General features: G+C 43.6%; 1 protein-coding gene across 1 annotated transcript in view; it reads left to right on the top strand.

Annotated features, from left to right (window-relative positions):
• Nucleotides 1–14502, top strand: part of LOC142243552 (ciliary microtubule inner protein 2B-like) — a 57879-nt gene extending 43377 nt beyond the window's left edge. The window contains exons 3-5 of the mRNA XM_075315600.1: nucleotides 5792–6009; nucleotides 10506–10695; nucleotides 14321–14502. Of these exons, the coding sequence (XP_075171715.1) occupies nucleotides 5792–6009; nucleotides 10506–10695; nucleotides 14321–14418 (506 nt within the window). The 3' untranslated portion in view covers nucleotides 14419–14502. The remainder of the gene's footprint in view (nucleotides 1–5791; nucleotides 6010–10505; nucleotides 10696–14320) is intronic.
• The last annotated feature ends 226 nt before the right edge of the window (nucleotides 14503–14728 follow it).

Genomic DNA, 14728 nt, shown 5'->3' with positions numbered 1-14728 from the left:
CTACAATCCTGAATCCGGGACACCTGCCGTAGGGGTCACCATGATAGGGACAGAGTGTGAACCCGATAGGTCACCCCTAGAGGTATTGGCAGGAGAGGCTGAGACGGTCGAGCCCATCCCGGAGTTGGAGGCGTCCCCGGATACGTTTGGGACAGCCCAACTCCAGGACCCTACGTTAATACATGCCCGGAGTCGGGTGACAGTAGTTGACGGGGTGGCACAGCTGCCCGGTGCCCAGGTAAGGTACCCCCATTTCGCTCTTAAGCAGGATTTACTCTACCGGGTAGATGAAATACGGGGCGTGGGGGTAGAACAGTTGGTGGTGCCCCAGCCGCATCGCCGGCGGGTCCTCAACTTGGCTCATAAACACCTGATGAGTGGCCACCTAGGGGTCAAGAAAACGCAGGAGCGAATATTGCAAAGGTTCTATTGGCTCGGGGTCTTTGGGGAGGTAAAACGGTTCTGCGAAACCTGCCCGGAGTGTCAGCTTACCGCACCCCTGACCCATTTTCGCAGTCCGTTGGTACCGTTACCCATTATAGAAGTCCCTTTTGAACGGATAGGGATGGATCTGGAGGGGCCCCTCGTAAAGTCCGCTCGAGGGCACCAACACATCCTAGTGATCGTTGACTATGCCACCCGGTATCCCGAGGCGATACCTCTCAGACATACTGCAGCAAAGCTTATAGCTCGGGAGTTGTTTGCTGTGTTCTGCCGGGTGGGGTTGCCCAAGGAGATCCTTACGGATCAGGGGACCCCATTCATGTCTAAAGTGACCAAAGAGCTATGCCGGCTACTCCAGATCAAGCAGTTGCGTACGTCTGTGTATCATCCTCAAACGGATGGTTTAGTGGAGCGATTCAATAAAACCCTGAAAACCATGCTAAGAAGGGTGATTTCAAAAGACGGGAAAGACTGGGATATGATGCTTCCCTATTTGATGTTTGCCATACGAGAGGTGCCACAGGCATCCACGGGGTTTTCGCCTTTTGAGTTGTTATACGGGCGACATCCCCGGGGATTGTTGGACCTGGCAAAGGAAACATGGGAACAAGAGCCCACCCCCCATAAAAGTGTGATTGAACACATTTTAGGAATGCAGAACCGCATAAGCGCGGTCATGCCAATTGTGAAGGAGCATTTACAGGAGGCTCAGGCCGCGCAAAGCGGCCGCTACAATAGACAAGCCACCGTGCGGACCTTTAAACCCGGGGATCGGGTGTTGGTATTAATCCCCACGGCGGAGAGTAAATTCCTGGCTCAGTGGCAAGGCCCCTACGAGATAAAGGAAAGAGTCGGGGTGGTTAACTATAAAGTATTGCAGCCCGGTAGGCGGAAACCTGAACAAATATACCATGTCAACCTATTAAAACCCTGGCAGGAACGGGAAAGCCTGATGGCTGTTTTTTCCCCACCTCCCTCTTCGGGTCGTGCACATCCGGCTCCAGCGACCTCCGGAGAGGACGAACCGGAAGTAAGGATTGGAGAAGCCCTCACCAAGCAACAGAGGCGAGAGGCCAGACGGTTGGTTCAGCAGAACCCCGATGTCTTCTCCGAGTTGCCGGGTAGGACCAGTCTGATACGACATGATATTGTCACCGAGCCCCACCTGAAGGTACGCCTGAAGTCATACCGGGTACCGGAGGCTCGACGACAAGCCATATCGGAGGAAGTAAAGACAATGTTACGCCTGGGGGTCATCGAAAAATCCCGGAGTGAATGGGCTAGTCCGATTGTCCTAATACCAAAACCCGATGGCTCTTTAAGGTTCTGCAATGACTTTAGGAGATTGAACGAAATATCCAAGTTCGATCTCTACCCCATGCCCCGGGTGGATGAGCTGATTGATAGGCTGGGACAGGCGCGATACTTCACCACGCTCGACCTGACCAAGGGGTACTGGCAGGTGCCACTGACGGAGTCCGCCAAGGAGAAAACCGCTTTTGTTACGCCGGAGGGTCTCTTCCACTATGTTGTCTTGCCTTTTGGGTTACATGGCGCTCCGGCCACGTTCCAGAGGTTGATGGACTTAGTGCTGGAACCCCACCAGGCGTATGCATCAGCGTACCTGGATGACATCATTATTTACAGCTCCGATTGGCAGACTCACTTGGAACAGGTACAAGCGGTGGTGGACGCGCTTCGAACAGCCGGATTGACAGCCAATCCCAAGAAATGTGCATTGGGACTCACGGAAGCCCGCTACTTGGGCTACGTGATAGGCCAAGGAGTGATTAAGCCCCAAATTAACAAGGTTGAGGCGATCCAGAAGTGGCCTAGACCCCTGACCACGAAGCAGGTTAGGGCCTTCCTGGGTATCGTGGGGTACTACAGGAGGTTTGTAAAGGATTTTGCGGGACTATCAGCCCCCTTGACGGACCTTTTCAAAGGCAAGAAGTCCGTCATGGTGCGCTGGACTCCGCAGGCCGAGGACTCCTTCCGGGCCCTGAAGGAGGTCCTGTGCGGACAGCCCGTTCTGGTCAACCCTGATTTCCGGAAGGAGTTCATAGTACAGACTGACGCCTCGGAGGTCGGCCTGGGGGCAGTGCTGTCTCAGGTGGTCCAGGGGGAGGAACACCCCGTCACCTTCTTAAGTAGGAAGCTCACCCCTCCCGAGCGGAATTATAGCGTAGTGGAGAAGGAGTGCCTGGCGATTAAGTGGGCCTTGGAGTCCCTACGCTATTACCTGCTGGGACGTCAGTTTCGCTTGGTGACGGATCACTCTCCACTGGTCTGGATGAGGTCCGCCAAGGAGCGGAATGCCCGGGTTACCCGGTGGTTCCTTTCTCTGCAGAACTTCCGGTTTACGGTTGAACACCGGGCCGGTGGGTTGCAGGGCAACGCCGATGCCTTGTCCCGCGGCCCGTGTTTGATGGCGGGAGTTCAACCCCGCACGCTTGAACTGAGGGGGGGGGTGTGTGAGACTGTGACCGGGGTTATCTATGACGGCCGGTATGTCTCGCCCCGGCTGTGCTCCCTCCATGATAGAAAGTAAATCCACTATAGGGTTAATGCTGTTTCCCTACAGGCTGAAGGAAGGGTTAAATAGAATCAGGAACAAGGGCAGGTGTGCCGGGTGTGGGGAAGTGAACAGAACTTCCTGAGCCCTCTGCTGGAGAGGGACATGTATTTTGTTATGGACTTTTTGTTTGGACATTAAAACCGTGTGCTGTGAACCTTAATGCCTGGATCCCGTGTCTTCTGCTGCGCAGCCGACCGTGCTACCTCACAGTACTTAATGATTAACCCTTCCATGACTTTTTTGGGGATTACTCCCTTCAGAAATGCCCTATCAAGTAGCGATATTAATTCCATGTTAAAGGAAGCAGTAGGGTTCTGGGGCAACTTAGAATAAGTCTCTTTATTATTAAGTTGGCGGAAAACCTCTTTTTCGTAGAGTACCGTTGGCCAGACCACAATGTTTCCCCGCTTGTCCGCACTTTTGAATACTACATCTTCTAGTTGTTTAAGTTCATTCAGAGCCATGCATTGTGAATGGGATAGATTATCTTTTCTGTTTAATTTAGAAATTCTTTTGAGGTCATTTAGAACCATTTTTTTGAAAATTTCAACTTGTGGGCAGACGGACAAGGGGGGGAAGGTTGTCGATCTGGGCAAGAGGGCAGCTGGAAATTTATCAGTGGGAGCAGAAATTTGTTAGTTTAAAAGATCTTCAAGTGCTTGCAAGGCTTCTTGTTCCAAATCGGAAAGTATCTGGCCCTGAATATCACGTTTTTGATGTAATTTTTTCAGGATCAGTTTGCGAGCAAACAGATGAAGGTCTTTTACGACAGTAAAATAATCAAATGGATTATTCGGTACAAACTTTAATCCTAATTTCAACACTTGTAGTTGAATGTCTGATAATTTGTGAGAAAAAAGATTAATTACCTCTAATTGACCCTGCTTCCGTTTTGAATCCTGGGCATCTCTGGAAAGGTTTTTTCTTTTGTTGGAGTATCCACCCCTGTTGGATTTGGTGGGGTCAAAAAAGTTTCTTTTGAAATTCTAAAGTAGTGTTGAACTGCCCTTAACACCATCCGTTCCAGATTCTTCACCCGAAGTAACGGATGAGAAGGATTGAGATCTTGATCTAGTTTGGAAGTGTGAGGGCAGTTTTTTACCTTTCCATCTGTATACTTGGTGATTTTGAAAATCTGTCAAATCCCTCTGAAGTTTTTAGTTTTTGTTGCCTTCAGTTCTCCTTCCCACTTAATGAAATCAGATTCAATCTCAGAGTAAAGATTAGTTAGCTCAGTAGCAGACAACCAGTGCCTATGTGGACTGGGATTACATTACTCCATTACACTGGCAGAGGCTAATAACTGGAAATGCAGCATGTTGCAGCAGGTTATAACAGCCAAAGCATAGTCTACTAAGCACTAAAGATGCTTATCATGAAGGGCTTAAAATTCTAAGACTGCAGTAGTCATTTAAAGTGGTATTTTGTATTCAATTAGAATCATTTACAGAGGAACCTCGGTTTATGAGAACAATGCGTTCTGGGAGTGTGCTTGTAAACCAAGTTACTCATCTAGCAAAGTAAGATTTACCTTAGGAAATCATTGAAATGCAGACAATTCGTTCCACAACCTGATCAATGTCCCATCCTGGCCCCTATTGTGCCATTCCAAACACACACAAACACACACAAACACACAAACACACATATTACGCTCACCTTACCTTCCGTTCTCTCACCGGCCTCCTGGTTCTTGCAGTTCGCCAGTACAGGATGTGTATCGGGTAACCATTGCGACCGATGCCGGACCTTCCGCTGCCAGCGTGCTGATGTCAAAGGCATGAGCTGCTTGCCTCTGATTGGCCAGCGCGCTGCCTTTGAGTAGCAGCTGACACCGGAAGTTCCTCCATCGTCGCGATGGTTACCCGATACACATCCTGTACCGGCGAACTACAAGAACCAGGAGGCCGGCGAGGGAACGGAAGATAAGATGAGCATAATATGTGTGTTTGTGCGTGTTTGTGCGTGTTTGTGCGTGTTTGTGTGTGTTTGTGTGTGTTTGTGCATGTTTGTGCGGACTGCAAGAGCGGGTCAGAGCGCGGTGAAAGTACGGAACCGGAAGTGTGTGTAGTGAGTATTTGCTCATACAGCAAAGCTTGCTCGTAAACTGAGTGACAAATTTACAGCAAGCTTTGCTCGTATAGCGAAATACTCACACACCAAGTTACTCGTAAATCGAGGTTCCGCTGTATTTGTGATATTAGTTGTGCTGAGCTATTTAAATTGTTCCTGGTTTAATGGCTTAATGTAAGCAGCAGAAATTTTGAAATAGGGGTTGAAAAAATTAGGTTGCAACTGTATTCCTATGTTTGCAATACAACATATACCTTTTAACGCTTTCCCCTTGTGTTACGTCTTACATTGGGTGTGGGTGTATGAAATGAACACAGGATATTGATGGGAGGAGCTGCACAGTCAGTGATTGTGTGCAGCAATGATGTGTCTATAAACAACCACCAAACAAGTGACTGAGAGCAGATACTAGAACACGGGAAGGTGATACTGAAGAAGAAACTTTGAAGTCAGAAAACCCCTTTAAGTTTGGTGAATACTCCAAAGATCTTCCTAATATGTACCCCAAACATGATCCATAATAAATGTGATGTGAACGTTTGTAACTTTATGAATGGAGGGACCTCTTTATTACATAAACTTGCAATTATCATTATTTTTAGTTAGTTAATACAGGTATAACATCATGAATACATCAAGCTCAAAGCGTCCTAAATAGAAATAATATCATTTGGTTTTTCCCTCTCTCAATTCAAGGATATTTTCATCCATCAAGTGGGAGGTATCTTTTTACTAAAACAAACCACACTTATGATGGAAATCCTCAGATCTCATCTGCAATAAGAGCCATAGAGGAAACAAAGTATGAGCTGAGTTCTCCAGCAAAGTGTGCTTCATCTGAGAGGGACAGATGGGCGCCCCTGAGAGACAGTACTCCAAGAGAGAGGTCAAAGTCTTATGAAAGAACTGAGCAGGTATGTTCTGGCATTACGTAATATTATATGCATACATACTTATGTCACAAATAAAATAATAATAATTTAAGGTACAGCTATATATTACATTACTTATAGATTTTCTGCAGAAAAATAGATATTACACTTAATGCATACTAGAAGAATTGTCCACTGTAGCGAGAAAGCTAGATCTAAATGTCAGAGTGTGGTACATTTGGTCCATCAGAGAACTTGTTTCTGAGGTTGCATGTATCATTACTACAAAAGCAATGCATATCCAATTTTGTAGATATAAATAAGTATATTTATAAAATGTTTCTAGAATGTTTGTGAATCCTTCAGAATTTAATAAATTTGACCTTGAAGTAGATAATCAAATCAAACAAATTAGTCAAAAATATTTTTTTTGTTATTATAATGTTCCAGTATGACATGTTTGTGAGTGCAAAAGTATGTGAACCTTTGCTTTATTTTGTGTGACCAATCTGGGCAGCAACCATGGCATCTAAAGGCCGCTTTACACGCTACGATTTATTTGACGATATGTCGGCGGGGTCACGGTTTTCGTGACGCACTTCCGTTATCGTTAGCGACGTCGTTGCGTGTGACACCTACGTGCGACTCCGAACGATCACAAATAGGGTGAAAATCGTTGATCGTTGACACGTCGTTCAGTTTCAAAATATTGTTCGTCGTTTGGAACGCAGCAGACATTGCTACGTTTGACACCCTGCCAACAACGAACAACATCCACATGACCGCCTTGGTCAAACAATATATCGCTGAACGATGTAGCATCGTTTGTGAGATGTGTACGTATGACCGCTACAAAACGACCTATGAGTGATCTCGGCAAATCGTAACAATGATCTGGGCGTGTCACATCACTAACGAGATCGCTAGCGATATCGTTGTGTGTAAAGCAGCCTTTAGTGTTTCTGGTAACTGTTGATTAGTCTTGCACATTTCATATTGCAGGAGTGGAGGGGGAGGCAGCATTTATACGTTTTCTTCAGCAAAGTGCAGATGAATGATGCTGCAGCATGGTTTTTATATTCTTTATTTCTAATTGCCAGCTAAAGTGTTTTATGAGGGGCTGCTGAGAAGTCTTTGGCTTTACCCAGAAAGAAACGAAATAAGGCCCATTTACACACAAAGATATCGCTAACGAGATATCGTTGGGGTAACGGTGTTGGTGACGCACATCCAGCCTCGTTAGCGATGTCGTTGTGTGTGACACCTTTTTGCGATCAGTAACGATCACAAAAAGGTGTCAAATTGTTCGTATTGTACATGTCATTCATTTTTAAAAAATCTTTCCTCGTTTGGAATGCAGGTTGTTTGTTGTTCCTGCGGCACCACACATCACTATGTGTGACACCGCTGGAACGAGGAACAACATCGTACCTGCAGCCGCCAGCAATGAGGAATGAAGGAGGTGGGCGGGATGTTCCAGCCGCTCATCTCCGCCCCTCCGCTTTTATTGGGCGGCCGCTTAGTGACGCCGCTGTGATGCCGAACAAACCTCCCCCTTAAAGGAGAGATTGTTTGGCGGCCACAGGGACGTCAGTGAACAGGTAATTGCGTTTGACGCTGCCGTAGCGATATTGTTCGCTACGGCAGCGATCAGCTCGTAATGCGCCACCGACGTGGGCGGGTGCTATCGCTCACAACATCGCTAGCAATGTCGCAGCATGTAAAGCCCGCTATAGGATGATGAAACTTTGCATTTATTCCACATACTCTCCACTGATGTCAACACACTTCTTACATCTGTATTCCAAGTTCTGTAAGCCTAGCAAAAAGAAGGATTTCTGTTGTGCCTCAAACTAGGCTTCCGTAGCAGCCATGGCATCGGAAATGGTGTGAAATTTGGAACCCTTGAGGTGTTTTTTCAGGTTTGGAAACAGATGATAGTTGGAGCTACATCTGGTGAATAAGGTGGGTGGTCATCCAGCAGGAAGCACAGCTCTTCCAGTTTTTCCGTGGTCACTTGTGAAGTGTGAGCAGAGGCATTGTCTTGCAGAGACAAGATTCCTTTGCACAGCTTGCTGCACCTTTTGACCTTCAGAGCTGCCTTCAATTGGTCCAAAAGTTCAATGTAATACCTTGCATTGATGGTGGAACCCTTTTGAAGGTAGTCCACTAGCAGTACGCCCTCCTTTTACCAGAACACAGACACCATCACCTTACTGGCTGATTTTTGCACCCTGAACTTCTTTGGATGAGGCGAACCATTGTGCCTCCCCTCTTTTGACTGCTCCTTGTTTTCAGGGTCATACAAATAAATCCAGGTCTCATCCATAGTGACCAGTCAATCCAGGAAGTTCTTATCAGTCCGAAAACACTGACAAATGGACCGGGAAGTTTTCACTCGCACGCTTCTCTGATCTGTTGTCAAACATTTGGGGACCTACTTTACAGATAGCTTCCTCATGTCCAAATGTTTATGGATAATGACACAAACACGTTCACGGAAAATCCCCATGATGTCTGCTATTACTTTAGCTGAAATTCATTGATTTTCCAGTATGAGATTGTGCACAGCATTGAAGATCTCTGGAACAACAACCACTCTCGGTCATCCAGGACGTTCCTCATCATTGGTGCTGAAGTTACCTGTTTTAAATTTGGCAACCCAGTTCTTAACTGGGGAATATGAAGGACATTGATCCCCCAATTTCTGCGACATATCACCGTGAATATCCTTTGCGGACTTTCCTTGTAGAAATAAGAATTTTATCACTCTTCTGATCTCAGTTGCTGTGAGTATCGCATTAGACTCCACCATTTTGTTTTCCCGTGTATGTAGAACACTGTTGCCATAGGCAACAAAAAAAATTTTTTAAAACATATATTAGACACATAAGGCTTTCATGTCATGTAACATTTGTTACCATAGAAGCAAAAAAAAAGAAAAAAAGATCACAAAGTCAAAGACTTATCAGCAGCCCCTCGTACTGTTCTCACAACTGTGCATTAACACCTTACCAAGATATGAGGGACAGTTACGTCATATGCTGGCTCCTTGAATTTGATACAGGCTCAGGGACTGAACCTATATCTTTGGTGAGGGCTGTGATATTCAGAAATTATCAGCCCATAATAGCCATGCGTGTAACAAATTTCCACCCGTAGCTGTTAAATACTGTTATGTAGTCGACTACGTTCAGGAGTCCACCTGCAGAAACTTATATGTGCAAAAATGGTGCAAGACAGAGCACACGCTAACGGAGTCTGCTCCATTATAGTCAATGGCCCTGTCTGTGCATGCGTCCGAAACACATTTTGCGGGGTGAGGGGCGGTTTGGACAGATGCCCTGATGGGACCACTGAACGTAAGTAAAAATGCAATGTGAAAGGGGCCTAACACTTTCTGACTAGATGACTAGAATCAGGAAATAATACCTCCTAAATTCCCCTAAACTGTAGGCCGGGCTTTCTTTCCCACATTAACCTTCCTACCACTATACCTTCTATCTGAACTCCCTCCTAGCATTAGGAGATACCAGTGCCACAGGAACATTTACATATAACACTCTAAAATATATAAAAGGCACAATACGGTCAACAGATAAAATACACTGTCAGAGTACAGCATCCAGCATCTTCGGGGGTGGGGGGGGTAGTATCCGTAGAACACCCTCCTACATAGCAATACTGTGGTATTGCTGCATATAACACAAGTGATCAGATGATTGCATGTTCAAGTTGCCTAATGGGACTAACAAATACAGTGAAAAGGGAAAAAATGTTTTTAAATATAAGAAAAAAAAATGTAAAAGTTCAAATCACCCCCTTTTCCCCCATTATGAATTAACAAATAAAGCTAAAAAATCACACATATGTGGTATCACTATGTCTGATCTATCAAAATATAATTTACCTGATTGGTAAACTGCGTAATAAGAAGAGAAATCTAAACATCAGACTTACGTTTTTTGGCTGTTGCAACACTGAAAAAAATGCCATGAGAGAGTACGAATACATCCAATCTATCCCAAGTGGTTTCAATAAAAACATCAGCTCAGGGCGTAAAAAAAATGCCCTCACACAGCCACATTGACTGAAAATTGAAAACGTTACAGATCTCAGAATATGGCAACAAGCAAATTATAATTTATTTTTTTTTACAAATTTCCTAATTTATTTTCATAGTTTAAATAAAACAATAACCTTATGCACATTTAGTATCTTTATAATTGTACTGACCTGGAGAATAATATTGCCATTTAATTTTTACCATAAAGTAAACACTGTATATAATAAATCTAAAAATCAATTGTGGAATTGCAGGTTTTCTTTTTGTAATTTTGACGTATTTGGATTTTTTTCCGCTTTCACATGATAAAATTAATGATGTCATTCAAAACTACAACTCGTCCTGCTCTTTGAAGATGGAAAGGAAAGAACAAAGACGCAAAAATAGTCATGTCGTGTAAAATAATACATTTTTTGTGCGCTGTTATCTATTATCATAGTGTCAGTCATACATGTTTTCTTTTTTTCTAAAGACAGGTGAAATGTCTGGCCTTCCTTCTTATAGAAATGAGAAGATGAAAAAAATTGTCAAAGACGATTTTGCAGAAAAAAACACACTTACGAAGCTATCTGATACTAATGCCTATCTACAGAAAAGACAAGGAAAATGCATATACAGAACCAACAGTGGTCTCCTCCCTAACTATTCCGGATACACTCCCGGTACAGTATTGTTTGTTTTAGAATTAGATCTCATTGAATGGGTTGTAAGACAAAAAATAAGTATTTGAAGAAGATCTTTCTCAAGATTTGACAATACAAATTGCAGACATTATTAAACCTTGACCCATTGAGGAAGGATTCTCCAGTCGTGATGTTTGTGTTACCCCACCATTACCCCCTTAGTAAATAACACACAGACTGCATGCGACTTGGTTCAAAATTGGCCACAGCAGCCTTTATTACCTATTAATACACTCTAACACAAGGGGGAGCTGTCCAATGGGCGACCCCAAACAAATAACAATAGGTAATACATAAATAACAAACAGTATATATATAACCCTGGGTAGGCCCAGTCCAGGAACCACTTCTTACACCAATATCCCTGGCCGCAACACACCGACCCAGAGATGAGGTATTAACCACCCATGGATTAATACCCCCACACTTTTGCAGAACCCCGTGCCTGCAATTTCCCGGAATCCAGAGCCACCATACCAAGACAGTGTCTCTCGGTCCAGCTACCAAACCCTTCAAACCGCCTCTGGACCAGACCTACCCCCGCTGCTGCGACAGATACACTTCCCATCCTACCGTCTCCCCCTCTGTTTTTTTTTTTTATTGAACACAATATAAAACAAAACTCAAAAAACCCCAAGGGAGGGTGGGCAGGGATCAGTCTCCATCGGAAGTCGCAAAAGGAAGGTAGGACACCTCCCCAGCTCCTTATTTATCCCCCCCTCCTGGGACACCTTTTCTCCCAACCAATCCCATTCGCCATCCCATAAACCACTAAACTCTTATTTCCTTTATTAACCCCATCACTCCTTCCCTTCCCTCTGGTCATGTCGCCCCTCCACTCTATGGGTTCCATGGCTTTCTCTCCTGACATAGGAGGTACATATACATCCAAATTGGGAAGGTGTTGCTACAAATGGATGCACTGGTGCTCCTTAGTTATTGTGATGGTGTAAGAGCTGTACCCAACACAATCAATGTGGAAGCTCGGTTAAATTGATAGTTGAGCTCCCACAACAACAGCTAGGGTTGATGCCAGCATTCATCTTGGCGGTTGATCCCTCGAGCTAGTGACTACAACATCTAGATGGTTTAAAATTCGGAGGTCAAAAGTCATAAAGTGCAGAAAATAAACAATTTTATTATATGCAAAGAGCGAAAAAGATAAAAATGATGTGATACATACAACAGGACAAGATCTCTAGCAGCAACATAAGTCAAAAGTAGTTATTCAAAATATGACCAGTCTACATATATTATAAGGGTAAGGTATTAGGGCAATCTCACCAAAATTGAAAGAAAGTGCAAGTGCATACAATAAATAGCTATAAATAAGCCCACATAACCCCTAACCATATTGTATCCAGATGATCAAGTCAGAAACATGATAACAAAAAAGACAATGTTGTAAAGGCTGCCTTCTCCCTCCCTGAGGAAGCTGGATTTGGGCACCTGATCCCAATGAGGCGAAACGTACGTTGGTGGAGTATGGGGGAGCTTTTTTCATACATGCTCAGGACTCTGCACTGGCCACTTTAGACGCACTGGCCACTTTACAACATTGTCTATCATCAGGCTTCCTTCACCACACTTCACAGTTCCTTCAATTTCTCGATCCATTACACTCTTTTTCCCTTGTTTTTTCAAGAACCATTTGCACTTACCAGAGCCTAGTTTATTGACTTTCATCACATCACTCCAAATCACCCGTTTCCAATATTCTACTGTGCACCTTTTATACTTTTTTTTTTAAACGTATCTTATGATGATATTGAAGTCAATGCTTCTTCACCTTTTTTCAAGCTTTGTAATGTGTGTTGCAAGTTGCTTGCATTGATGTCTCTGATCTTCTGCTGTCCACTTTTCATACTTCTTTGCAAACTTAAGCTGACGCTTCTTATGTTGATATTGAAGTTGAGTCTTCTTCACCTTTTTTCAATACACCATTCCAGACTTGTGTAATGTGAGTCGCATAGTGCTTGCATGGATGTCTGTGATTTCACTTTTACAAAGCATAAGAGCCACCTCCACTGCTGTGTTTGTCATGGAAGAACTGATAGACCATGTGATAAGCTGAGTTCATTTTGTATTCTTCCACATGTTATGGCTCTCACATGATGCAGTTCAGCAATTTTCTTCGCCTAGAGACTGGTATCGATGAGCTGGGTGATACTGTTTCTCTTTTCTTGGGAAATCTTCTTCATGGCTGCTCGTTGATTCAAAACAGTGACATTTCACTTGGGAATCACTCTGTGCTATTTGGGAATGTGAAAGCCATTGACTCCAGTAAAATGGCGCAGGCAGCGGTGCATTGGCAGATTCTTCTCCCGACAGTCTTCAGTAAAATAATTTCAGTGTTGCAATAACTAATAATGACAGACATGTCAACGTGTGGTGTGTAGATCAACATAGGTTATAATGGGTACATGTGTTTATAGACTTCACATGTCCCAGCAGCTAGGAACTCCAGGAACCTTAAAGGCTGATTTAAGGTTTCTGGGCGTCACAGTTGCTGGAAGACCCGGTGGCTGTGAGCTCTGATAACCTTTTAGGTTATCAGAGCTCACAGCCACCGGATCTCATGGTAGCAGTCAACCCGGTAACTTTAATCCCTTAAAGTTACCGGGTTGACTGCCTTTAAGGTTCCTGGGGTTTCCATTTGCTGGGACATCTGGAGTTTGTGAACTCATGTACCCATTATAACCTATGGTGATCTACACACCACATGGCGCCATGTCTGTTATTTTTGATGGCATGTCCATGTACTGTACATGTTTAACATTGCAAAATATAGGAGAAGCTTTGTAATTTCATTCTTTCTTTATCAATACTGGAAAAACATGGGTGGCACAATGTTGGCGCACTGTTAGAAAACACTGATGACACTGATACCGTTTTTTCATATACGTGTTTTTTACGCACGAGTGAAGGGAACCTTACTGTTTAATATTGCTCACAGTATTATGTGGTGTTTTAATCCTTTAGATCTCAGTTCATCATTGCCTTTTTTGTCTAATTTTGTGCGTTTTGTGCCTTTTTTTGTTTGCACCCAAGTCATTATTCAATTTGCGCCTTTTTTAAGTCTATTTTTTATGTGTGCATCTGTTTTTTTCTGCTTTGTGGGAGGATTTTATTGATGCTAGATGTTTTCGCCTGATTCATCAATTGCTAAATTTGATGCAGATCCACTGCAGTCCCTTCATGGTGTATTTTTGAGCATGCCTGTATTGTGGCGCATTATTTGATTCATGTTATAAAACGTACAACTTTAGCTGCCACAAAGTCACAAAAAAACTATTTTTTAAGACAAGAAAAAAGATCAGATGCATGTGCCATTTAAAGAATTTGGCCCCAAATCATCAAGAAATACCTGAAGATACAAAAGAAAAAAAAACCCTCAGATGATGAATTGGTGACATGGAGTAACAGGAACCTAAAGAGCCAGATTCCCAATTCTTGTATCAATGCCACACATATGTGAAAGAGAATACATCTTTCTATGAGTTTGTTAGTTGTGTTTTGCAGTGGGGAATGCAAACTGTAATGTTCTAAACAAATATAATTTTGTATAATACTAATAATAATACCTTTCTTTATATTGCAATAGGACAAATGTTTTCTATTGGGTCCACATGGGGCAGGAGCAGCGTAAATGCCATAGGAAAGCTGCATGAGCAACCATTCCAATGGACATCTCTCTTCTGAAAGGGCACACTCGATTACGCAACATACACCCTTGTCATATGTGATTTAATAAGGAAATAAAGGAAAACATATTGCACATTCTAAGGATTGTTTGGTTATTTATTTATGACTAGAAGGTGGCCCGATTCTAACGCATCGGGTATTCTAGAATTCATTGTGTAGTTAATGTATGATTTTTGTTATATACTGTATATAGATGTTGTTGTGTGTAGTTACCAAGTGTTTGTGTGGGGCGCAGTAAATGCTCTGGATGTTGTCTGGGTGTGGGGGGGGGTGTGAGAGCGGTGTTGTATGTGTGTTGCGTTGTGTG

Source organism: Anomaloglossus baeobatrachus, chromosome 1 (genome assembly GCF_048569485.1).
Source record: "Anomaloglossus baeobatrachus isolate aAnoBae1 chromosome 1, aAnoBae1.hap1, whole genome shotgun sequence".
Taxonomy (NCBI): domain Eukaryota; kingdom Metazoa; phylum Chordata; class Amphibia; order Anura; family Aromobatidae; genus Anomaloglossus; species Anomaloglossus baeobatrachus.
The sequence above is the reverse complement of the archived record's forward strand: the minus strand, read 5'-3'. Positions and strand labels throughout refer to the sequence as shown.